This window comes from Macaca nemestrina, chromosome 7 (genome assembly GCF_043159975.1).
Source record: "Macaca nemestrina isolate mMacNem1 chromosome 7, mMacNem.hap1, whole genome shotgun sequence".
Lineage (NCBI taxonomy): Eukaryota > Metazoa > Chordata > Mammalia > Primates > Cercopithecidae > Macaca > Macaca nemestrina.
The window spans coordinates 92290810-92316641 of record NC_092131.1 but is presented as its reverse complement, the minus strand read 5'-3'; the positions used below and the strand labels follow the sequence as shown (position 1 = coordinate 92316641).

General features: G+C 47.4%; 1 protein-coding gene across 1 annotated transcript in view; it reads right to left on the bottom strand.

Annotated features, from left to right (window-relative positions):
- Nucleotides 1–18151, bottom strand: part of LOC105479402 (pyroglutamyl-peptidase I like) — a 59378-nt gene extending 41227 nt beyond the window's left edge. Inside the window, 3 exon segments of the mRNA XM_071100598.1 lie at nt 717–769; nt 7842–9849; nt 17143–18151. Of these exon segments, the coding sequence (XP_070956699.1) occupies nt 717–769; nt 7842–7875 (87 nt within the window). The 5' untranslated portion in view covers nt 7876–9849; nt 17143–18151.
- Nucleotides 18152–25832: the final 7681 nt, after the last annotated feature.

Genomic DNA, 25832 nt, shown 5'->3' with positions numbered 1-25832 from the left:
TAGACTAAAGACCCCACCTTGATCCAACAGAGGCATGAAATTGATGGCCAAGTGTGAATAAGCATTTGGCGGTGTGTCACCTGAGTGACAGTTGTATGGGGACAGAGAGCAGACAAGTGCCCCAAGGAGAAGAGGCAGTTTCCTCCTCAAGGCCTGTCTGAGGTTGTGCTTTGTCCTAGTTGGCTACTTTCTTACAAATAAGCATGCTGTTTATGACAATAGACATTTATTAAGTGCTTACTCTGTGCCCAGGTGCTAAAATAGCTGCTTGTACAAAGTGGTTTTACATTACATACTTACCTCTTTGGATCCTCAGAACAACCCTGCAACATCTGCTCTATTATTCCCTCATTTCATGAATGAGAAAGCTGAGGCTGGGGGAAATGACTTTCCCGGGCCCCATAGCCAGACGGGACGCAGACAATAGAAACCTAGCTCTGGGCCAGCGAACCTGCTCTGGGGACACTCCCCATCCCTCCCAGGAGGGTCCCTTTAGGCCCCTTTCTTTATTTCAGAGGCAGGAGGGGCGTGAGGCAGTCAAGTCACAACCCAAGGGCCAAAAACAAGCTGTTCTCTCAGGGGCCCATGCACTTGTTTTTTCTCCCGCCCCTGCAGATCTGGTTACTGAGGGCCCTGCACGCTGGGGGTTTCTCAGCAGCCACAGAAGAAACTCACTGGGCGCTGAGCTCCTGGGTCTTGAGCTGCAGGGTTTTTACCTTCACTGCTTCCCAGCTGGAATTCACCAAGTGCTGCCGGAAGGGCCCAAAACCTGAAACCAAACATGCCCAGGTTTGCTCAAGCCAGACCTTGGGACTGGGGCCTCTACTCCTGGCTGCTCTCAAGCACCAGGCCCCACCCCGTAAGACTCTCTTCCTGCTCCTCCGACCATCTTGGGCCCTAGGGATCTTTGCACGTCCCCTTTCCCATGGAGGCTGCAACTGTGCCAACCTGGGAGCATTCTCAGAGTCCTCATCTCTGAGGCATTGTTGGGGAGCAAAGAAAGAACATGGAGCTGACCCACTGCCAAGTTGGGAGGGCTTAAGAACATGTGTGCACAAATGTCTGAATAAAAAGCATGTTTTGTAGAGAACCCTGAAATAGACCCACATGAATACGCCCAATTGTTTGTTGACACAGGTGCAAAAGCAGTTTCAATGGAAGAGGGATAGGTTTGTCAACAAATGGTGTTAGAACAATCAGACAACAACAGGCAAAAAACTGAACCCTTCAACCTAAGCCTCACCCCTTACACAAAACTTAACCCAAATGAATAATGGACTTAAATATAAAAAGCAAAAGTAGCCGGGCACGGTGGCTCATGCCTGTAATCCCAGCACTTTGGGAGGCCGAGGTGGGTGGATCACCTGAGGTCAGGAGTTCGAGACCAGCCTGGCCAACCTGGCGAAACCCCGTCTCTACTAAATATACAAAAATTAGCCAGGTATAGTGGTGGGCACCTATAATCCCAGCTACTAGGAAGGCTGAGGCAGGAGAATCGCTTGAACCCGGGAGGCAGAGGTTGCAGTGAGCTGAGATTGCACCACTTCACTCTAGCCTGGGTGAAAGAGCAAAACTCTGTTTCAGAAAAAAAAAAAAAAAAGCTATAAGTTTTTTGGGGGGAAGGTGAAAATCTTAGGCTATAAGGCTAGGCAAAGAGTTCTTAGATTTGAAACCAAAAGCAGGCTGCATAACAGGAATAATTAACAAACTGGATTCCATCAAAATTAAAAACTTTTGCTCTGTAACAGACCCTGTTAAGAGGAGGAAGAGATAAGCTACAGATGGAGAAAACAGTTGCAAATCATGTATTTCACCAAGGCTTTGTATATAAAATACATAAAGAACTCTTGAAACTCAGTCCAATTAGGAGATGGGCAAACCACATGAAGAGACATGTCATTGATGAGGATATACAGGTGACAAATAAGCACATGAAAAGATGTTCAACGTCACCAGCTATCATATAAATACATATTAAAATCTGGATGAGATGTCACCAACACTTATCAAAGTGGCTAAAATAGAAAGACTGATAACACCAAATGTTGACAAGGATGAGGAGAAACTAGGTCACTCACACATTGGTGGTGGGAATATAAAATGGTACTGTCACTCTGGGAAATAGTTTGACAATTTTGTTTTTTTTTTAATTGAAAGTAGATGTACCAGCATTTGCACTCCTGGACATTTATCTCAGAGAAACGAAAACTTATATTCATACAGAAGTGTATACAAAAATGTTCATAGAAGCTTTATTTGTAATAGACCAAAGCTGTAAACTACCCAAATGTTACTCAGTGGGTTAACAGTCATACAAATCATGGTTCACCCATCTCATGGAATACACTCAGCAGTGAAAAAAAAAAGTAGAAACATCAAAATGTCCATTAACTGATGAACAGCAAACAAAATGCGGTAAAATGCACACAATGAAATATTATTTGTCAATAAAAAGCACCGAAGTACTGATACATGCTACCATGTGGATCAACCTTGAAAACATGCTAAGTGACAGAAGCCAGATGCAAAGGACCACACATAAAATGACTCCGTTTATATGAAATGTCAGAATAGGCACATCTATAGGACATTAGTGGTTGCCAGAAGCTGGGTATGTGTGTTGTGGGGGGACATGAGTGGTGACAGCTAAGGCGTGTGGGGTTTCTTTTTGGGGTGCTGAAAATGTTCTAAAATTGACTGTAGTGATGAACATGTAACTCTGTGACTATACTGAGCCACTGATTGTTACTCGCTTTAAATGGGTAAATTGTGTAGCATGTGGATTATATCTCAATGAAGTAGTTTAAAAACTTTTTATAATGAAGTGACTATTGATACACACAACTTGGAGAACCTTAAAGAAATTATGACAAGTGAAAAAGAACCAATCTCAACAGGACATATACTGCAGATTTCATTTATATAATATTTGTGTTTTTTTCTTTATTTTTGCTTGTTTCCTTTTTGAGACAGTCTTGCCCTGTCACTCAGGCTGGAGTGCAGTGGTGCAATCTCAGCTCACTGCAACCTCCGCCTCCCGGGTTCAAGCAATTCTCCTACCTCAGCCTCCTGAGTAGCTGGGATTACAGGCACCCACCACCACACCCAGCTAATTTTTGTATTTTTAGTAGAGATGGGATTTTACCATGTTGGCCAGGCTGTTCTGGAACTCCTGGAACTCCTGACCCCACTCAGCCTCTCAAAGTGCTGGGATTATAGGCATGAGCCATCGCACCTGGCCCTATTTTTATTTATTTATTTACAGACAGGATCTCACTCTGTCACGCAGGCTGGAATGCAGTACCAGGATCATAGCTCACTGCAGCTTCAATCTCCTGGGTTCAAGTGATCCTTCCACCCCAGCCTTCCGAGTAGCTGGGACCACAGGTGCATGCCACCATATCTGGTTAATTTTTTGTATTTTTGCCATGTTGCCCAGGCTGTCCTTGAACTCCTGGTCTCAGGCTATCCACCCCTCTCAACCTCCCAAAGTGCTGGGATTATGGGTGTGAGTCATTGTGAGAGGTGACAACGTGCTAGCAGCCCTCACTCGCTCTCAGCGCCTCCTGGGCCTCAGCACCCACTCTGGCCGCACTTGAGGAGCCCTTCAGCCCTCCGCTGCACTGTGGGAGCCCCTCTCTGGGCTGGAGGAGTCCGAAGCCGGCTCCCTCTGCTTGCGAGGAGGTGTGGAGGAAGAGGCACCGCCAGGAACCCGGGCTGCGCACCACGCTCCAGGGCCAGCGCGAGTTACGGGTGGGCGCGAGCTCTGTGGCCCGCAGGCGGAGCTGCCCGCAGGTGCCGCCTCGCCGGGCAGCGAGGGGCTTAGCTCCCGGGCCAGCAGCTGCGGAGGGTGTGCCGGGTCCCCCAGCACTGCCGGCCACCCCAGCACTGCCGGCCCCCGCACCACACTTGAGTTCTCGCCAGGCCTCAGCTGCCTCCCTGTGGGGCAGGGCTCCCGACCTGCAGCCCCGCCATGTCGGAGCCCCCACACCGGTGGGCTCCCGCACAGCTCGAGCCCAAGGGCTAAGGAGTGCGGGTGGGCAGCTGCGGGACTGGTAGGCAGCTCCCCCTCCCCGTGGCCCCTACTGGGGATCCACTAGGGGAAGCCAGCTGGGCTCCTGAGTGGGGTGGGGACTTGGAGAACTTTCCTGTCTAGCTAAAGGTTTGTAAATGCACCAGTCAGCACTTTGTGTCTAGTTCAAGGTTTGTAAAGGCACCAGTGCTCTGTGTCTAGCTAATCTAGTGGGGACTTGGAGAACTTTTGCGTCTAGCTAAAGGATTGTAAATGTACCAATCAGCACCCTATCAAAACGGACCAATCAGCTCTCCGTAAAATGGGCCAATCAGCTCTCTGTAAAATGAACCAATCAGCAGGATGTGGGTGGAGCCAGCTAAGGGAATAAAAGCAGGCTGCCAGCGCCAGCAGTGGCAACCCGCTTGGGTCTCCTTCCATGCCATGGAAGCTTTGTTCTTTGCAATAAATCTTGTTGCTGCTCACTCCGTGGGTCCATGTTTCCTTTATGAGCTGTAACACCATGAAGGTCTGCAGCTTCACTCCTGAAGCCATGGAGACCACGAACCCACCAGAAGGAAGAAACTCCGGACACATCTGAACATCTGAAGGAACAAACTGCGGACATATCATCTTTAAGAACTGTAACACTCACGGTGAGGGTCTGCAGCTTCATTCTTGAAGTCAGCGAGACCAAGAACCCACCAATTCCAGACACAATCGTGCCCAGCCTACATAAAATATTTGTAAAATAAAATGATTATACAGATGGAGAACAGACTAATGGTTGCCAGGTGTTTGAGATGGGAGGAAGGGGGTGGGTGTGGCTGTAAAGAGCTAGCACCAGTGAGCTTTGTGGTGATGGTACTGCTATGTATCTTGATTGTGATGGTGGTTATAGGAAGCTACACACGAGATGAAACTACACCCTGCATGCACATACAAATTTTGAATTATACCAATGTCAATATCCTGGCTTTTACATTGAAAATGTTAATATGTCAATATCAGGAGAGGCTGGGTATAGGGGACCTCTCTGTACACTTCTTTGCAAATTCCTATGAATATTTATTTCAAAATAAAAAGTTTTAAAAACTATGTGGCCTCCTGTGTGGGAGACTAGCCAGTGCCAGATATGCCTGTGACGGAGTGGGGTGCTCAATTAGGTGGGCTGCAGGTACAAGTGGAATTCTCTAACTCAGCTTTATCCTGGAGCACAGCTGAGGTTTTGTTCCATCTCTGATTCCTGTGACACATTTCTCAATTCATTCAAACTCTTAGATGAGGAAAGGGCTGTGATTAAATGTCAGTCTCTGAAAACCTAGCTCCCTGGACCTCAGGCCTTTACAGTAGGAACCAGTTCTGGAGAGAAACTTGAATTATGCCTTTGCAATTCCTGAACAGCGGGGTCTGGACCCACAAACAGGGTTGACTCACGAGGGGGTAAAAACGTTCTCAGGGAATGAAAAAGTTTTGGACAGGATGTCCCAAAAAGCCCATGGTGTCCTCTGATTTGGCCAAATCCTTTAGAATAAATAAGACTTCAGCTGCCTCTGGAAACAGCCAGAAAAAAAAAAAAAAAAAAAGCAGTTATAGAAAATGGTGAGATTAAGAAAAAAAAGCACTGAGAAGCCAGGTACCTCCTGGGATAATAAAAATGCAGTAACACACAAAAATCACATCCTGCTTTAGAATCATATTTTTATCAGCAAATAAGACATCTCTTATCTGTTTTAAATTAGAAAAATCAACTCTGCAAGTGAAGGTTTGAAGCTTTTATGTTGCAGGGTCAAACCTCACTTTAAACTTGTCGGCCCCCCAGTGGAACTTGCAAAAGGAGCAGGAGAAATCTCTTAGAATTCTGAGAGGCCCATGGGAGGGATGCATGCTTTCTCACTCTTGTTATTGTTGGTGCCAGTCTGAACACCTTGATCTCGAAGCAATTTATCAGAGCCCTGGTTCTCCCACCATCTGTCTACATGCCAATTGTCTTGGTGAGATTTACACACGAAGCAAATCCAATTAAATGAAGAGACTGCCCCTGGCAGCTCAAAGCATTTCTAACACAGGAAGGCCATGCTCTGGAATCCAGCGGGCATTCTCAAATCGCGGCTGATTATCAGCTACTTCATCAAACAATCTCCAGTTTGCCAGCAAACCACAGGCTGACAAGACAAAGGCAGGGGTCAGTGTGGTTCTAAGATGGTGCTTCAATGTCCGTATTTCATTCATGACAAGCACTGCATGTAGAGGAGTACAGTTTCCTTAGGAATTCAAGAGTAATTTGAACCATTCAATCTCCAGAACCAAAATAACACAAATAAGAGCAAGGGAGTTAAAGGTTTCCCAAATAACTTTCTTTTTCTCAGAAAGTCAACAGGAGTTTGAATTATAGTCTGAAAAAATTAAGCGACACAACTTTCAATTTCCCATTCATCCAGGAAACCCTGTCTCTTCATCCAACACAATTCAGAAAACTTAAAACTGGCCAAATGTGTCTAACTAAAAATGAAGTCTGGACACGATGGCTCATGCCTATAATTCCAGCATTTTGGGAGGCCAAGGCGGGAGGATCACTTCAGCCAGGGAGTTAAGACATCAGTCTGGGGAATACAGGAAAACCCTGTTTCTACTAAAAACTAAAAATACATTGTGGGATGTGGTGGTGAGTGCCTGTTGTCCCAGCTACTCCAGAGGCTGAGGTGGGAGGATTACTTGAGCCCAGGAGTTTGAGGCTGCGGTGAGCTATGACTGAGTCACTGCACTCCAGCCTGGACAACAGAGGGAGACCGTCTCAGAAAAATTAAAAATACAAAAATAAAAATAGGGCCAGGCGTGGTGGCTCATGCCTGTAGTCCCAGCACTTTGGGAGGCTGAGGTGGGCAGATCACGAGGTCAAGAGATCGAAACCATCCTGGCCAATATGGTGAAAACCCATCTCTACTAAAAATACAAAAATTAGCCGGGCGTGGTGATGGGTGCCTGTGGTCCCAGCTACTTGGGAGGCTGAGGCAGGAGAATCACTTGAACCTGGGAGGCGGAGGTTGCAGTGAGCCGAGATTGGGCCACTGCACTCCAGCCTAGTGATAGAGTGAGACTCTGTCTCAAAAAAAAAAAAAATTAATAAAAATAAAAATAAAGAGCTTTGTGAAGATCAGACCCCCAGGGTCCCGCTGGGATGCTGACTTGGTGAGGCACATGTGGGTGGGGGTGACTTTGGATGCACTGGTGTTTGCAGAAGTGAGCAGCCACCATTCCTTCCAAGTCGACCTTCTGGGGCTCAGGGTCTCCAGCTAATGGCTCTGAGAGGGTGCTTCAGAGCTCCCTGAGAAATGGAAGCTCTCACTCTGGGAGCGGGGCCTGTGTGTTCTTTTGCGGGTGGCCGTTGTAGAGGGGCTTGCAAGCCTTGTGAGGGCCCTGTGGCTTCTGGGCCTACAGATTCCTCTTCCTTGCTATGAGCCTGCACCCCCAAGGGATACCTCACTTGCCTCAGGCCCCACTCAGGGAAAGCAGGTACCAGCCTCAGCTTCCTCCCTGCTGGGTTGAAAGGCAAGGTCGGAGCCTAAGCCACCAGCGGCACCTTCGTGCGTGCCACTCAAGAGTTATTTGAAGCGAATGAGCCACAGAAGCAGAAATGCCTGTGTTCCTGATTGTTTATTAATGGGGCACAGCAGGAAGTTCGTTTCCATCTGGAATTAGCAGCACCACCAGTTGCCACTCTTTTTTCCCCTCAGGGAACTGTTTAAGACCCAGGATCAAGCCAGTGCGCATTCCAAGGCCAGGCTAAAAGCAGCAACAAATAGGAGAGAAAAAAATTATATAGTCTTACCAGTCACCACCACGCAGCTGGGCTGGGAATCCATGAAGACGAAGTGGGAGCTCGCTCTGTGCTTCCTGGGTCAGGCGGCTGCCCAATGGCCGGGCTCTGTGCTCTCTGAGCTCCGGCGTTTCCTCCGCCTGGCCGCGTGCTGGCCTGGGGAGGGGAGCCGCTATGGAGCGGGAGCCCAACGCCTCCTGGCCGCCGGGCTTCCGTAGCGTTCTGGGCCCCGAAAGGCCAAGGATCTGGGGGAGAGTGTTAAGGCGATGCCCCTTCAAAGCAGAACGATCCAGCTCGGGACAGCGGGTCGGAGCGCCAGCAGGGACTTTCTAGACATTTGGGCGTGGGTCAGTTTGTTGTTCAGGATGGTTCAAAGATGAGCTAAGGGTTTGGCCACCAGCTGTCCCGGTTTGCCCGGGATGGAGGGGTGTCTGGGACGGGTAGAACGTGCTCAAAGGGGTACCGTCCTGGGCACTGTGGGCTACCCTACAAGTCGTTTATTTAGATCTTATTTTTTCCTCTTTAGTAATCCCCGCTCCCTGCCAGAGCCCCTCGTTGTGTTTGGCCATTGTGATTTGGTAAAATTTGATTGCTCTGGAAACTCATTCCACAAAATACGTTACATGTGAGCAGAAGAAAAAAAAAAAAAGAAGAAGAAAAGAAAAAGAAAGAAAACAAAACCATAGATGAATCTTACGGCGCCTGCCTTTAAAATATTGATTGAAATCTCTGCTGCTGTGGGTCCTCAGGGAAGTTAACCTCTGTGCTCAGGTTTCCTGTTTTGGGAAACAAGGATCACAGCACCGGATCATGTATGGATTCTTTCTGTGCCCCAGGCACTGTCCCCAGCTTCATCAGCCCTGAGGGACAGAGGCTTGCCACCTAGTTAGTGTCTGTGCAGGCTTGGTAGCTCTGCACTCACCACCCTGCCTTCTGCCTGCGAAAAGTGCTTGCTTGACACTCTGCTGGACTCCTTAAATGTGCCACTGACAGTGAGGCACAGCCGTGGCATGCCACTTGGCTCTGCAGACAGTCCTCCTCTTTTTGTGTCAGAATAACTGAAAAAACTAACATTTGGGGCTATCCCCTCTACTGAAGAAGCTGTTATGCAACATCTTGATCTTTCAGAGAATACTATTAAAAAACAAAACAAAACAGAACAAACTTTTGGCCAGGTACACTGGCTCATGCCTTTAATTTCAGCGTTTTGAGAGGCCAAGGTGGGAGGATAGCTTGAAGCCAGAAGTTCAAGATCAACCTAGGCAACATGGCAAGACTGCGTCAATTAAATTTTTTAAAAAGTGGTGTGTGCCCGTAGTCCTGGCTACTTGGGAGGCTGAGGCGGGAGGATCACTTGAGCCCAGTCAAGCATGACTGCACCTCTGCACCCCACCCTGGGTGACAAAGCGATACCCTGTCTCTAAAAATATTCTTAAAATTTTTTTTTTCTTAAGTAAAAATACTATTTTTCAAAAGCTATATAGTAAGAGGAAGAAGAGCCATAATTCTCTGTTCCCATCTAGGCCTGGGTAGGAGAAGCTCCCTTCAGGAAAGCAGGCAGAGCCTCTCAAGCACCGTGCGGCCTCTAGAAAGCTCAGTGTGACAGCAGGACCACGTAGCTGCATCTTCTGAATTGTCCTCCTGATATAAAGCGCTCCCTTTTAATTGGGATCACCTCCAGGGATTAGACCCCACTTGATGGCTTTCTGGGATTCTGAACCAGGCTCAGTTCCCTTTAATTGGCTCCTGGTGTGGGCTGCAGGCTTTTTTACAGCCAAGAACAGGTGGGAAGTGCCATTTGCTCCCATTGGTCTCCCACTCCCTGCCCTGAGAAGCTGGGGCCCACCTTGTGTTGAGTGGGATGCAGAGGACTTTGGACTTGCCTTATTTCACAGAAGTTACCCAGTTTCTCACATTCCCTGAGGCACTTGTGGACTTGGTCTCAACCTCCTCTGGTGAGCAGCTCTCCTGGCTCCTGTCACTTACCTAGTTCCATCATGGGGGCTTGGCTTCCCCTGCGCTGTTAAAGGAAGAGATTGGGCCATTAAGAAATGCCCACATTTGGTGTTTTTGTTTGTTTGTTTTTGAGATGTAGTCTACCTCTGTTGCCCAGGCTGGAGTGCAGTGGCGTGATCTTGGCTCACTGCAACCTCTGCCTCCCAGGTTCAAGCAATTCTCTGCCTCAGCCTCCCGAGTAGCTGGGGTTATAGGCACCTGCTACCACTCCTGGCTATTTTTTTGTATTTTTAGTAGAGACAGGGTTTGACCATCTTGGCCAGGCTGGTCTTGAACTCCTGACCTCGTGATCCACCTGCCTCAGCGTCCCAAAGTGCTGTGATTACAGACATGAGCCACCATGCCCAGTCAGAAATGCCCATATTTGTGAAGTTGGTTGCTGCTAGGGTCCAACTCTACTATCAACATTCACCGATGAGGTCTGGGAATGGGAACTTGTGTTTAAGCAGACTCCCTAAGTGCTAAGACTGCCCGTCTTTAACCATACTACTTTTCTGATAACAAAGCTGAAATTTTCATCATTACTATTTTTTTGATTTGACATGAGCTACTCTTATTTTAACTAAACCGGAATGTGTCCTGGAGTTTTCACTTTCCTGTAATTCACTTATTATTTTTCTGTTCTGAAACTTTCTCTAATTTTGAAATTAATAGAAAAAGAAAACAACAGATATAAAATATTTTACTTAGTCACAGCGATATGTCTATTTGTGTATTCATTCACCTCCCCTCTCCCCACACAAGAAACTCCCAGCATAGTCCTACATTCTGGAATGAAAATAGCTCCAAAAAGTATGGATTTTGAGGTTCAACATCTGCACTTTTCTTTCTTTTTCCATTGTAAAAACAAATGGTCTCTAATAATTGATGTCAAACACAGTCTTCAGGCCGATGAAATACAGTAAGCCTGAGAACGAATAAGGGAACTAAATGGAGCTGTTTTATTTAACAGAAAGCACAGTGATCTTCCTTACAAGCTGGATTCCCGAGAGGAAAATGTTTGTAATCAGATTTGACTCTAGGATTAACAGGGCAAGGTGCAACCCTCTTAGTGAACCGAAAAGTAAGCAACAGTACACAGGTGTTCTCACCAGGGACAGCAAATGGGAGTTGCCAAGATTACAAGATCCCAAGACCTAAACTATTTCACATGCTGAACTAAACTCAGAACTGTGGGATTTGTTTTAAATTTCTCATTGGCAAGTGGTAACTTCCTGCTCTAGCAAGAAAAATGATTAAAGGGGTTTGTTTACTGTCACTGACACAAACAGCTCTAACAACACGTTTTGTACACTTGACATAAATGAAATTTAAACTGGTCAAAATCCTTTGGGAGGTGGGGAGAAAATAAATCAATCAGCAAGAAGCACTTGTGATTTCCAAAATAATGATAACGTAAGTCTTTCTCTATGTCTAACATCACTGTTTCCAGATAAGCGACTTAGCTCTACTGTAAAACACAACCCATGGCCAAATTGCTTCTTGTCAAAGCACTACGGGATCCTCCAATAATATCACTCTACCAAGGCAGCGTTCAGAACTCACCCTCCCCTACACCTCTGCCTCTGCAGCTTTGTACCCCAGCAGGGGCCAGCCAGCACACGATTTCTGAAAAGGGCCAGAAAATAAATGAATAAATGTAGTGGGCTTTTGCTTTTTTTTTTTTTTTTTTTTTTTGAGACAAGGTCTCACTCTGTGGCCCAAGCTGGAGTGCAGTGGTGCAGTCTCGGTTCACCGCAACCTCCGCCTCCCGGTTCAAGCAATTCTCATGCCTCAGCCTCCTGAGTAGCTGGGATTACAGGTGTGCACCACCACACCCGGCTAATTTTAGTAGAGACAGAATTTCACCATGTTGGCCAGGCTGGTCTCAAACTCCTAACCTCAAGTGATCTGCTTGCCTTAGCCTCCTAAAGTGCTGGTATTACAGGCGTGAGCCACTACACCTGGCCCACGCTGTAGGCTATGTGGGCCAGTTGCAACTTGGCTGTTGTGGCGTGAAAGCAGCAATAGATAATATGTAAGTAAATGGGTATGACTGCATTCCAATTATTATTTATGGATGCTGAATTTTGAATTTAATGCCAATGTGTCATGGATTTTGTGTCTTTGGATTTTTTCAGCTATTTACAAGTGTAGAAACTATTCTTATCTCTCAGGCTGTACAAAAACAGGCAATGGCTACATTAGGGCTGTGAGCTGTCATTTGCAAAATCTTTCACTTGAATATTTCTCTTATAGGGCACATGATATGGCTGCTGATATGGTGACCTTATGGTATACAACTAACAAATATTCAGTTAAATGAGTAAATAGATTATAATTAAAATGGAAACAAGAACTAAAAGTGATTCTGAATATTTCATCAAAAAACTCATTGCTTTCCCTTTTTTGTTAAGTTCATCCATTGTTAGAAGAGCATTCTGAAGAGACATGGCCAACATTTTTGTTTTCAAAATTATACTATTTATGATGTGTACTAGGAATTAACAGAAGCAGTTAGTACAATTAATTTTTTACAAAAAAAAATTTACAAACAATTTTTTCCTGGTACAATTAATTTGTTAAAAATTTGGTAAGAACTTTCTCCCACCCCCCAGCACTCCAACCGGGATGTGAATGTGCTGATTGTTCAAGGTGGGATCTGGCTGCTGTGCCCAGGTAGGTTAGGAACCTGAAGCTCTAATTCATCTTCTTGGAGGTATTGGACACTGTACATTCATGTTTTTAAACTTTATACTAAAGCATGCTTCTCAAATGCTTACACCATTTACTTCTTTTAAAATTAAAAACTTGAGGCTGGGTGCAGTGGCTCATGCCTGTAATCCCGGCACTTTGGAAGGCTGAGTTGAGGCAGGCGGATCACTTGAAGTCAGGAGTTCAAGACCAACCTGGCCAACATGGTGAAACCCCATCTCTACAAAAAATACAAAAAATAGGCAGGTGTGGTGGCAGGTGCCTATAGTCCCAGCTACTCAGGAGGCTGAGGAAGGAAAATCGCTTGAGCCCAGGAGGCAGACGTTGCAGTGAGCCAAGATCGTGCCATTGCACTCCAGCCTGGGTGACAGAGTGAGACTCCATCTCAATCAATGAATCAATCAATAAAATTAAAAACTTGAGGCGAGGTATGGGGGCATGCTCCTGTATTCCCAGCTACAATAGGAGCTTCTCCCAGCTGTTGAGAGAAGATCGCTTGAGCCTGGGAGGTCAAGGCTGCAGTGAGCTATGATCTCTCCACTCCAGCCTGAATGGGAGGGCAAGACCCTGTCTCTAAAAATGAAAAAAATAAAAACTAAAAATGAAAAAGATGAGACTTTTATAACTTTCTGAAACAACCATTTCAAATGGTTTTAAAACCATCAAGAAATTGGTATGCTAGGATAATCTTCAACATCCCATGGGAAACTGATATTGAAGATACTGGAATTTACAACCTCACCTGTGAATTCTGAATTAATAGTTTTGAGAATGGATGTTTTAAAATTCCTGGCAGGACCAGGTGCGGTGGTTCGTGCCTATAATCCCAGCACTTTGGGAGGCTGAGGCAGGCAGATCACTTGAGGTCAGGAGTTCGAGACCAGCCTGGCCAACATCATGAAACCCCATCTCTATTTAAAATACAAAAATTAGCTGGGTGTAGTGGCACGCACCTGTAGTCCCAACTACCTGGGAGGCTGAGGCAGGCGAATCGCTTGAACCAGAGAGGCAGAGGCTGCAGTAAGCCGAGATAGCACCACTGCACTCCAGCCTGAGCGACAGAGCTAGACTCCATCTCAAGAAAAAAAAATTAAATTAAATTAAATTAAATTAAAAATAAAATTCCTGGCCGGGCACAGTGGCTCACGCCTGTAATCCCAGCACTTTGGGAGGCCAAGGTGGGCAGATCACAAGGTCAGGAGATTGAGACCATCCTGGCTAACATGGTGAAACCCCATCTCTACTGAAAATACAAAAAATTAGCCAGGCATGGTGGCAGGTGCCTATAGTCCCAGCAAACTGGGCAGCTGAGGCAGGAGAATGGCGTGAACCCGGGAGGCAGAGCTTGCTGTGAGCCAAGATCGCACCATGGCACTCCAGCCTGGGCAACAGAGCAAGACTCTGTCTCAAAAAGTACAGTACAATACAATACAATACAATTCCTGGCAGTTTTCTATGATATATCACAAGGTGATATTTCTGTTACATTTTGTAAGAGAAGGATTTGTCTTTATTTTTCTTCTTATATTTTTCCCTTAGATTTTTGCTAAGTCTTGATCACTTTTTTTTTTTTAGGGACTACAGCTCCTTGACTACAAAGTAACAACTGTTGCAAAAGGAAGTTTTCTACTTGTTAAAATCCAGTAGCTTGTTAGTCCTATTGTTTAAATACTGGATTTTTCTTTCAAATTTCACAAATATCTTAGGAATGACTGGAACATTTGTGTTCTTAACACTGAGGAAATCCTTGTGTAGACGAATGAGGCCAGATGGAGGGTGCAGCAGAGAGCTTAATAGCCTCTTGGAATGGAAGGAGGGGGCCATATTAAAACATGCTCCAGGCCTTCCAGGGGCCCCTATTTTCCAGTATACACACATAAGAGGCATTTTTCTTTTTTCCTTGATTGGGGTCAAGGGTAATTTTTGTGTCAGAAGTGAGTGCTAAGGGGCTGAGTAGGTTTGAGAAAGGCTTAGAGATCCAACTTATAGACAATTCAATATTTATGATCACTGATTTTTAAAAATTACTGGACCTCTTTAAAAAGGTTGGATATGAGACTGGTATATACTGAAGCTAATAGCTTTCTCTTTTTAAAGAGATAGTGTCTCTCTCTGACGACACACAGGCTGGAGTTGGAGTACAGTGGCACTATCAGAGCTCACTGCATCCTCAAACTCCTGGGCTCAAGAGATCCTCCCATCTCAGCCTTCTGTGTAGCTGGGACCACAGGTGTGTGCCACCATGCTCAGTTAATTTTTTAATTTTTTCTTTTTTGTAGAGATGGAGTCTTGCTATGTTGCCCAGGCTGGTCTTGAACTCTTGGCCTCAAACGATCCTCCTGCCTTGGCCTCCCAAAGTATTGGGATTATAGGTAGGAGCCACCTCTCAGGGTCTAAGAGTTTTCTTATATATCAGCAATAACTAACTCTAACGTAATTAGAGAAAAGAAAGAGCCCATCCACAATACCCTTCAAACAGAAATGTATGAGATCCCTTTGGGGAAGACTGTGGAACTGGCGGGGTATGGTGGCTCATGCCAGTAATCCCAGCACTTTGGGAGGCCAAGGCAGGTGGATCACCTGAGGTCAGGAGTTCTAGACAAGCCTGGCCAACATGGTGAAACCCTGTTCTCTACTAAAAATACAAAAATTAGCCAGGTGCAGTGGTTCGTGCCTGTAATCCCAGCTACTTGGGAGGTTGAGGCAGGAGAATCGCTTGAACCCAGGAGGCGGAGGTTGCAGTGAGCCGAGATCGCACCATTGCACTCCAGCCTGCACAACAAAAGTGAAACTCTGTCTCAAAAAAAAGAAAGAAAGAAAGAAAGAAAATGGTGGGACTTTAGAAAAAAAAACATAGAAGACCCGAATAAACCAAAGGATGCTATGTTCTATAATGGGAAGATTCAAAACTTTTAAAATGTTAATGCAAACCGATGTTAAAGACTAGATGTAACTGGCTTGCCTTCCCAGATATCCAAATATATGCTAAAAGTTAGGGTAATTAAAATAGTGCAATATTGTTGTAGAAATAGGAAAACTGTCAATAAAATAGCTAGAATGTAAATGAGAATTTAATATACAGTTAAAGAGATAATTCAAAAATTAGTAGCAGAAAGAATATACCATTTAATGCTGTGGGAACCAGAATATATAGCCAGATCCATTCCTTGTGCCATATAGGTCAGTAAATTCTGATTGGATTAAAATTCAAATCTGAAAATCAAGACAGTAAGAATGCTAGAAGTAAATTTAGAAGAATTATTTTCTAGTTTTGGAGTAGTTTCAAATTACTCATGCGAGACACAAAACTCAGAAACTAAAAGGAAAAGAGGAGGTATTTGACTAATACTGACTTTGGAAATAGGAGTTGAATAAGCAGCAGGGAATTTTCAGTTCATTAGTCTGTATATATACTGTATACACGCACACACACATATTTTAAAGGAACTGTTCAGGCACTATACACGTAATTTTTTTTTTTTTTTTTTTTGAGACAGAGTCTTGCTCTGTCCCCCAGGCTGCAGTGCAGTGGCGTGTTCTCGGCCCACCAGCACTCCCAGCTAATTTTTTTGTATTTTTAGTAGACATGGGGTTTCACCGTGTTAGCCAGGATGGTCTCTTATCTCCTGACTGACCGTGTTAGCCAGGATGGTCTCGATCTCTGACCTGGTGATCCACCCGCCTCGGCCTCCCAAAGTGCTGGAATTACAGGCGTGAGCCATGGCGCCCGGCCCCATACGTGTAATTTTTTAAAAACAAGAGAGCTTTTAAAAATGTAAAAAAATGTACACCAAAAAATATATACTTCTTCATACATTGAAGCAATATATTTTACATTTTTACAGCAGACATTAATGAACCTTTAGTCCTGTGTGCCTGTGGCTGACTGCCACAAGTACTGCTTGAGACCATAACTATGACAGTTACTACTGTTACTACTTGAGACCGTCATTACAAGACTGAACGAAGGCACAAACGTAGAAATGATAAAGGAAGGAAGGGAAGAAGGGAAGGGAAGGGAAGGGGAGGGGAGGGGAGGGAAGGGAAGGGAAGGGAAGGGAAGGGGAGAAGAAAGAAAGAAAGAAAGAAAGAAAGAAAGAAAGAAAGAAAGAAAGAAAGAAAGAAAGAAAGAAAGAAAGAAAGAAAGAAAGAAAGAAAGAAAGAAAGAAAGAAAGAAAGAGAGAGAAAGAAAGAGAGAGAGAGAGAAAAAGAAAGAAAGAAAGAAAGAAAGAAAGAAAGAAAGAAAGAAAGAAAGAAAGAAAGAAAGAAAGAAAGAAAGAGACAGAAAAAAGAAACTGTTTTAAAGGAAGTGGAAACGCGGAAGAAGAAGGGAGCGTCCCGCTTCTAGTTGGCAAAGGCAGCCCCCCGAGCTTCCACAGCCCTTCGTATTTATTGGGACAATGAGCAGGGAGGAGGCGATAAGATTGGTCAGCTGCTTAATTGATCACCATTTCCCATTACTAACAGGCTTCAATTATGTCTAATCATAAAAACACTTGCGCCTGGGTCATGACTGCCCTCAGCAGCCCTTCTGGGCGGCAGACACAGTTTGTCAGTTTGCCAGCACCCTACTCTCATGAGAAACAGTTTGCTGCTTACTCACGTGGCTTCCAGTGGTATAGTGAGTTGATCACGACCCTCAATCTTTCGGCCTCTAAGAGCCGCCGGCGGGGGTGGGGAGGTGCCAGCCTGCTGAGGCCTTTGGGTTCCTAGGCTTCTGGCATTTTAAAACCACCACTGCATTCCACCTCCCCTTGGATAACACCCTGAAACAGGCCAAGAAGAAATACAGGGGGAAAAATTACCTGCTGTTGTATATTTCTATTTCAAATGAATACTAGCTGAACATTTACTAAATAACATTGTTAGGTATCAGCAAAAGCGGTCTTATAATAGTTGGGTGAGGACAGGGGAAAGACTTTGAAATGGGCAGAAAAGATTACTGGATGTCCTGTAGGTTCAGTGTGCTTTGGCCTATTTTTCAACTGTGTAAATTTTCGCCGCCGCCGCCTATTTTTCAACTGTCTAAATTTTCACCGCCAAAGCCGCCACCAAAGTCGCCAAAGCCGCCAAAACCGCCGCCGCCACAGCCTTCTCAAAAGCCGCCGCCAAAGCCGCAGCCGCCAAAGCCGCTGCCAAAGCTGCCGCCGCCGCCGCCTCCTCCTCCTCCTCGTCCTCCTCCTCGTCCTCCTCCTCTCTCTCCTCCCTCTCCTCCTCCTTCCTTCTAGTAAGCTTACTGGAGTGAAACTTGAACATTTTCAAAAAGGGTTAACGCAAATGATTCTTTCCAAAGAAACAGAAATAATAGAAGTGTGACGGGGCGTGGGAAGGGATTGAGATGTGCCCGTTCAGGCCCGGGGCACTGGCGAGGGTGTGCGTGTGAGTGGGGGGTGGGGGCGTTAACGGTTTTTTCTCCCCACAATGAAAGAGAAATAGTAAATTCTCCTGGGGGCGGCGAATCAGGTGGGAAGGTGGAGCCAACGCTCCTTGCAAACTGTCGGGGGAGCCAGGGGTTGGTAGCAGGGAAGACTGTTCGGTGGTGACCCTGGGGGAGGAGGAGGGAGCGGGGAGCGGGGAGCGGGGGCAGCCCCGGGGGAGGAATGGGAGAGGGAGGAGGACGCGAGGGGCACAGGGACAGCCTCCGGGGCGGGGCGCGGTGCCACCCGAGCCCGAGGATGGAGGCTGAAGCCGCCCGCGAAGCTGCAGGTAAGGGGAGCCGCTCTGGCCCGGCCCAGGGCAGTCCGCCTCCCTCCCCGCGCGCCGCAACAGCTCCTCCCCGCGTCTCGGGTTTCAATGGCTCAGCCTGCCCGAAACCTGGGCCCCCGCGCTGCTAGAGGATCCCGTAAACAGCGCGCAGCGGCCAGGGAAACTTTCCCCTTAGCCGGCGCCAGGGTGCCGCGAGCCGCGCACCTGTTGTTGCCCCGGGACTGAACTGCAGCCGCGGGCCGGCGGGCGGGGCTCCTGGACGTCTAGAGCGGGGCCGGCGGGGCTCCCGCACTCACCCTCGGGAGGGTTTCAGTCCCTTCCGGGAAAAAGGGGGAAGAAATGCTCGGGGGAGCCAGAAGAGGCACTGCCAGCATCAATTCCACGCGCGCCCCGGCCTCGGTCACGGCTTGTCCCGGAGGTCCCCCAGCGACACCGCGCGCAGGGACTGACCTGGGCTTGCTTCCCAGGCGCGGCAGCGTGGGCAAGGCCCGGCCTTCCCAGGGCCTCCGCTGTCTTGTCTGTGAAATGGGAACCGCACAGTGGGGGAGAATTCTTTATGGCACCTCTGGTTACTGCTAGCGCCCTTCCGCCCCCGCCACCCTCCCTGGGCCGGGACGCCTCGGCTGTGGTTGGGGGCGGGGAATTGGAGTGGGTCGGGGTCGCAGGAGCCCGGGCTTCGTGCCAGTTCTGGACCTGGAGCGCGCGCGTCCCCGAGCCTGTCGCTTCCCGGGCCCCAGGGGGTGCCATGCTTGGCCCGTCTCTCCAGAAAACCAGGCAGAGCGGGTGCACCATCTGAATCTGAAAGCACGTGAAATAAAACACCCCAAAGCCCACCAGCCCCTGAAATGCTGGGATAGGAGCAAGAGTAGGGCCCTTGGATGCTGAGAAAGTGCCTCTTTCCCTCCTGCTCCTTCCCTTCTCCTTGTGGGGACACGTGGCAGGACCGGTTGTGGGAGTGGGACCCGTTTCCGAGGGAAGGAGGGCGCGGTGACCGGCTGCTCCCGCCCCCTACACGTCCAGTCCGACCCATTAGGCGCCCTGGCCTCAGGTGGCCCGCCCGCCCCAGCAGCAGCTCAGCCGCATACTGGCCACCTTCTCCCGCCACACGTCTTGGTAAGGGAACAAAAAATCTCATAAAGGCTCCTCTGCCTTTTCTTGGAAGGCAACTTCAGCGGCGAATTACGCTCTTTTATGACTTGCTCTAACAGCTGTGACTTTGAGTTGCTTTTCTCCTGATTTTAGGTGAGTTAAGGAGGGAAGGTAGCTATTAGCCAATTGTATGGATTAGTTACATTTTTTGTGGACGTTTTAGTTGGCCTAGAGATTGAGAAAGGGTTTTTTGCTTGTTTATTTGTGTGTTTGTTTTGAGACAGAGTCTCTGTCACCCAGGTTGGAGTGCAAAGGCACAATCTCATCTCACTAAAACCTCCGGCCCACCCCTACCCCCTCCTGGGTTCAAGCAATTCTCCTGCCTCAGCCCCTCCAGTAGCTGCGACTACAGGCGCTCGCCACCATGCCCGGCTAATTTTTGTATTTTTAGTGGAGATGGGGTTTCACCATGTTGGCCAGGCTGATTTCAAACTTGTGACCTCAAGTGACCCACCCACCTAGGCCTCACAAAGTGCTGGGATTATGGGCGTGAGCCACCATGCCCTGCCGAGAAAGGTTTTTTGTCTTTCGTTTTGGAAGGGGAGATACTATTTGTTTTTTGATTGTTTTCTCTGTGCTTCTTTCTAGAAAGTTGGGTTTCATGGTTGTGGATGGCAAGTACTGTTTCCAGTTTACACGTTGGAGAACTAGGGCAAGGAAAAAAAGTGATTTGCTCTTTGAATCTCATCTTTCTCATCTACAAAATGGAGGAGGTTTTGCCCACTTAGGGGTTTATTGTAGAGCAGTATTACACCGAGGTGCTCCCAGATGCTCCTGCCTGCCCCTAGGCCTGTGAGTGATTTCATGAGTCCGAGGGTTCCTTCCAAGGATTGCTTTAGAGATCTGTCTTACTCTACCCAGTCTCCTTACCTTTTAATGGGAAAAGTAATGGTAATTTCATCTTCTGGAAAAGTATAGTTGGCTTAAAACGGTTTAAGGATTTTCCTGTTATTTCTTTCAACTTTTGCTGTGGCTTTGATGGTCGCTGATGGCCAAGATGACACACAGCAGTTGCACATTAATAATTTCCACATGTACTAGATCCTAATGGATTGGAGTTTTGCATAGCTGAACCATTGCCTGAACTTTGGTAGCCTCTTTCCAAAAAGGGCTTGAGCAAATCATGTCTACTTGGGAATCTGATTTCCTGTAGCAAGGAAGCAGGAAACTAAGAATTAGGCTTGCAGGTAAGGCTGTATCCCAGGTTCCACTGAGCTCTAGTGCTGAAACACAGCGAGAAGGCACACAACATCCCCCTGGGAGCTGTGCTCTGTCTGCATAAGTCTCCTCAATGTTGGTGTGTCTGGTTTTCAGGAGGCAGGTGTACTGTCTGAAGAGGCTTTGGAGATACCCCAAATAATTCAGGTCTTGACCTGCCCCAGGGCCACACACATGCGTATGCTCTCTCTGCTGTCTGTCTGTCTGTCTCTCTCTCTCTCTCTCTGGATTTCTCAGAGTGTGTATGTGTTTTTAATTTCCCCGGTGCTGCAGAGCTTCTTAGGTTCCACCAGACCATCTGTTGCTGTCATTTCAGCTTGGAGTGCAGTGGAAAGAAAAAAGAAAGACACAGCCCGATTCTGTTACCGCCCTCATCCTTTACCTTGGCCTTCCATCATCTATAAGAACTTAACCTGCCTTGTAAGGATTAGATGAGACTGTGTGCATAAGAACCAACCGCCAGGCCCATGGCAAAACTGAGAACAGATTGTGGAGAAAGCCATTTGTTCTGACCTCCTCCCTTCTGTTTACATACAAAACTGAAGCCTTTGTGAGAATTGTGTATGTTATGACTTTCTTTTTTTTTTTTTTTTTTGAGGCGGAGTCTTGCTCTGTCGCCCAGGCTGGAGTGCAGTGGTGCGATCTCGGCTCACTGCAAGCTCCGCCTCCTGGGTTCCCGCCATTCTCCTGCCTCAGCCTCCCGCTTAGCTGGGACTACAGGCGCCGCCACCACGCCCGGCTAATTTTTTTGTATTTTTAGTGGAGACAGGGTTTCATTGTGTTAGCCAGGATGGTCTCGATCTCCTGACCTCGTGATCCGCCCGCCTCGGCCTCCCAAAGTGCTGGGATTACAGGCTTGAGCCACCGCGCCCGGCCGTTATGACTTTCATTTAGGAAGTCAGTTAAGTGTTTAAATTTGGAAAAGGGTGTTCTGACAATTTGCACTGGTGATAAAGCAGAGAGGGGCCTGTGCAGTGGCTCAAGCCTATAATCCCAGCACTTTGAGAGGCCAAAGTGGGCGGATCACCCACGTTAGGAGCTCGAGACCAGCCTGGCCAACATGGTAAAATCCTGTCTCTACTAAAAATACAAAAATTAACCGGGCTTAGTGGCGGGTACCTGTAATCCCAGGTACTTGGGAGGCTGAGGCAGGAGAATCGCTTGAACCTGGGAGGCAGAGGTTGCAGTGAGCCAAGATGGTGCCACTGCACTCTAGCCTGGGCGACAGAGCAAGACTCTGTCTCAAAAAAAAACAAAAAACAAAAAAAAACTGAGAGAGCTGGTAGACTAGAAAGATAGCAGGTGAGGGGGAAAATTGAGGGTGACTCAGAAGCTTGGGTTTGGGGGCAGGGAACAGGGACAGTGGTGACACCCATAGAGGAACTGGCTCTCAGCGGGGGAAATGGTGCAATAGAGACATGGTGATTTCAGAGCGTTTCGGGACATACCTCCCATTGGAGATACCAAGAGTTGGGCGAAAACACTAACTCCAGAGCTTAGGGGGAATTTAAGTGCTAATTCTAGAAAAGCCAGTGCCTGCACCTGAGCTCTGAGGGACCCCCTGTTACTTAGTGGAGAGAGAACAGAGCAGATGGAACCCCTGGAAAGGCTGTCTTATCCCTTGGGGCGTGGGAGGAGGAGAGGAGCTGAGGACAGGGGCAGAAAGCTCAGAGAGTGAGAAGTGTTGAGGACCTGGTTTTGAGACAAGGCCCCAAAGGAGGAGAGACCAGAAAGGAAAGAGGCCAGAGGCAGGCCTGATGCTGAGGAAGACTGAGACACGTGCAGGTTTGGAGAGGCCCAGAAAAAGGATCAGGGAGGGGAGAGTTGGTATATCTCGGGACGTTAAACAGGGTTGGGCATAGCTGCCATTTCCAAAGGGTTTGCAGGAATAAGAAAAAGGAGGAGGCTGAGCTCAAAGTGATGTCAAGCATTAGGGAAGGTGGCTTTTCCTTTGTTTTTTTGGGTGGGGGAGGATTGAATACATTTTTAGTAAACTAACCTTTAGAAACAGTTTACTCTATGCCAGGTATGGTGCTAAGCCCTTTCCTACATTACCTTAAATGATTTTAACAATAAATAGTATACATGGATCCAAAAGTTCCCCCTTATCCAGTAGTATATTTTCCAAGACCCCCAGTAGGTGCCTGAAACTGAGGACAGGACTGAACCCTATATATACTATGCACGAATTTCTCTTTCCTTCTTCACAGACAGCGTCATGGATAGAAATTCGTTCTTACTGCAGATCTTAGCAAGCTCAGTATAGGATTATTTTTTTTTCTTTCTTTCCTTACTAAATTGAGAACTTTCACCTTTTCGCGTAAGAAAACACTTTACTAGCTGGGCATGGTGGCTCACGCCTGTAATCCCAGCACTTTGGGAGCCCGAGGTGGGCAGATCGCTCGAGCCCAGGAGTTCAAAACCAGCCTGGGCAACATGGCGAAACCCTGTCTCTACAAAAAATGCAAAAATTGGCCAGGTTTAGTGGCGCACACCTGTAGTCCCAGCTACTTGGGAGGCTGAGGTGGGAGAATCACCTGAGCCCAGGGAGGTTGAGGCTGCAGTGAGCTATGATGATGCCGTGGCACTCCAGCCTGGATGACAGAGACCTTGTCTCAAAAAATATATGTGTGTGTGTGTGTGTGTGTGTGTGTGTATGAAGGAAGGAAAGCAAGCAAGCAAGCACTTCACAGCATCTCTTTGGCATTTCTGAATTGCCAGCATCCCTACTTTTATGCTTTGAGGCCATGATTAAGTAAAATAAGAATTACTTGAACACAAGCACTGCGACGTCAGGACAATTAATCTGATCATTGAGATGGCTCCTAACTGACTAATAGACAAGTAGCATTGACAGCGTGGATCCTTTGGACAAAGGGATGATTCATGCCTCTGGTTGGACAGATCCAGATGCCTCGAGATTTCGTCATGCTACTCAGAACAACATGCAATTAAAAACTTTCAAATTGTTCATTTCCAGAATTTTCCATTTAATATTTTCAGACTGTGGTGGTCTGCAAATAATTGAAGCCTTGGAAAGCAAAACTGAGGATAAGGGGAGACTACTGTACTGTTATTATCCTCATTTCACTGGTGAGGAAGCTGAGGCACAGAGATGAAGTAACTTGCCTAAGGTCACCTGGATGGTAAGTGGCAGTGTGGCCATGGGGTTGGTGGCGGTTTGATTCCCAGAGAAAGGAATCTGTCATGAGGGTGAGGTTCAAAGTGGATGCTCCCTCCCCTCCAAAAAGTGGAGTCCCCTCTAAAAAATTGGAGGCCTAGAAAGTAAATAATTTATGATTCAGTTTCTAAGGGGACTCCTTCAGAGATGACCTCATGTAGACATAAAATTTTTAAAAACCAGGGCAGGCGCAGTGGCTCTTGCCTGTAATTCAAGCACTTTGGGAGGCTGAGGCGGGTGGATCACTTGAGGCCAAGAGTTCGAGACCAGCCTGGCCAACATGGTGAAACTCCATCTCTACCAAAAAAATACAAAAAAAATAGCCAGGCATGATGGCTCATGCCTGTAATCTCACCTACTCGGGAGGCTGAGGCACAAGAATTGCTTGAACCTGGGAAGTGGAGGTTGTAGTGAGCTGAGATTGCACCACTGCACTCCAGCCTGGGTGACAGAGTGAGACCCCATCTCAAAAAATAATACTCCCCCAAACCAAATAGTCATCAGTCATTTTGGATCTTCTCTAGTCCGTGCTGTGTAAGTGTCTCTGTAGGAGAACGTGGACCCAGCATGTCTGTGATTTCAGTTCTTGGGGAGCAGGGCCTCACTGGGGACCATGGGTGGGGGCTGGGCTGGATATTTGGACTCTCATAACACTGCCATAGACTATTCCCATTCCTTCATCAGTGTGAAAGGAAAGAATGAGGTGGCCTCTGAAAGTCTGCCTGGCCATGGAGGTTGTCAGTTACTTCTCACCCAAGCAGATAATGCAGTCAGTGAGGGCAGTACCTGCGCTGATCCTCCAGCCCTAGTGCCCTGCCTGTACCTGGCACACAGCAGGCGCTCCGTGAGCATGGGATGGAGGAAACATTTCCTGTTAGGTGCCGCAAAGACCCTCATAGGTTCTGTGGTTGTAGGAAAGTTCGCTGGGAGGGATTTTTTTGTGATGGGGTGTATCGACCACCTGGCCAGGGCTCTGGACAGCCCATCCCCTAGAATGTCTTTCCAGGGATCCTGTTCTTCCTGTGAGGGCCAGGTCCACAGTGAGTTCCCCTGATGGCCCAGGCATCTGCATTTCCATCTTCTGTTGTGATTCCTTGTCATGTAGTGGCATCTACACTAGAGATGGTTCTTGTCACCCCCTTTCTACACATCAGGGGCTGTAGGATATCTGTATGAAATGGGATCTCCACAGCATAAGATGGTTGGTGTCCTGACCCCCTCCACATGGGTCCTGCCATGGCCTGGCAGGACAGAGTGAATGACCAGACAGCTGGGACTTGGATAGGGTGGTGGCAGGGCAGTGGATGCTGAGCGTTATCATTTTGACCTTTGAAACCCTAGTCTGGCGGCCAGCTGACCAGTCTTTGCTGGGCTCCTGACATTGGCTGGCTGCTGGTTCCTCTGATACTCAGATTTACAGCTCAGCCCTGGGAAATTCAGAGGACTGTAGAAAATGGCTGTTTTGTGGTATAGAAAGGAACTTTAGGGAAAAATTTAAATGCTTGGTCAGATGCCCCGGGGGTCACATGACTTTTAAAGTCAGGGTTGCTGGAGGGCTGGAAGAGCAGTTGCAGGTCAGTGACACCTGTCGGACCTGAAGGTCTGGGGCTTTGGCAAGCAAAAGTGGCGGTTTAGAAATGCCACGCCTTCTAGTATGCCCACCCATGGTTGTGGGTTTGCTTTTCCAAGGTCAGCAGTCAGCAGGCTTGGGCAGAGGTGGGGCACACAGGCTGCATGAATCCAAAGGCCACTGTTGAAATCCAGGCATGTCCCTCCACCCCCTACTGCTCTTCTCCCTGTCTTTCTTTCCTGTCCCATTCTTTGGGCCACTCTGAGCCTTCTCACTTCAAACCTTTTGCATTCTATATCCCCAGGCAATGGCTTCATTTCCCTCCTAAGAGGAACCTGCTCAAACCAATGCCTATTAACTATCAAGGCACAGAAAACTTTCCATGCTTCCTTGCTCTTCCAAAGCAGGGCAGCCACAGAACCACCAGGAACTGCCCTGAGGCTGAGTCCTGGGAGTGCATGGGGAGGGC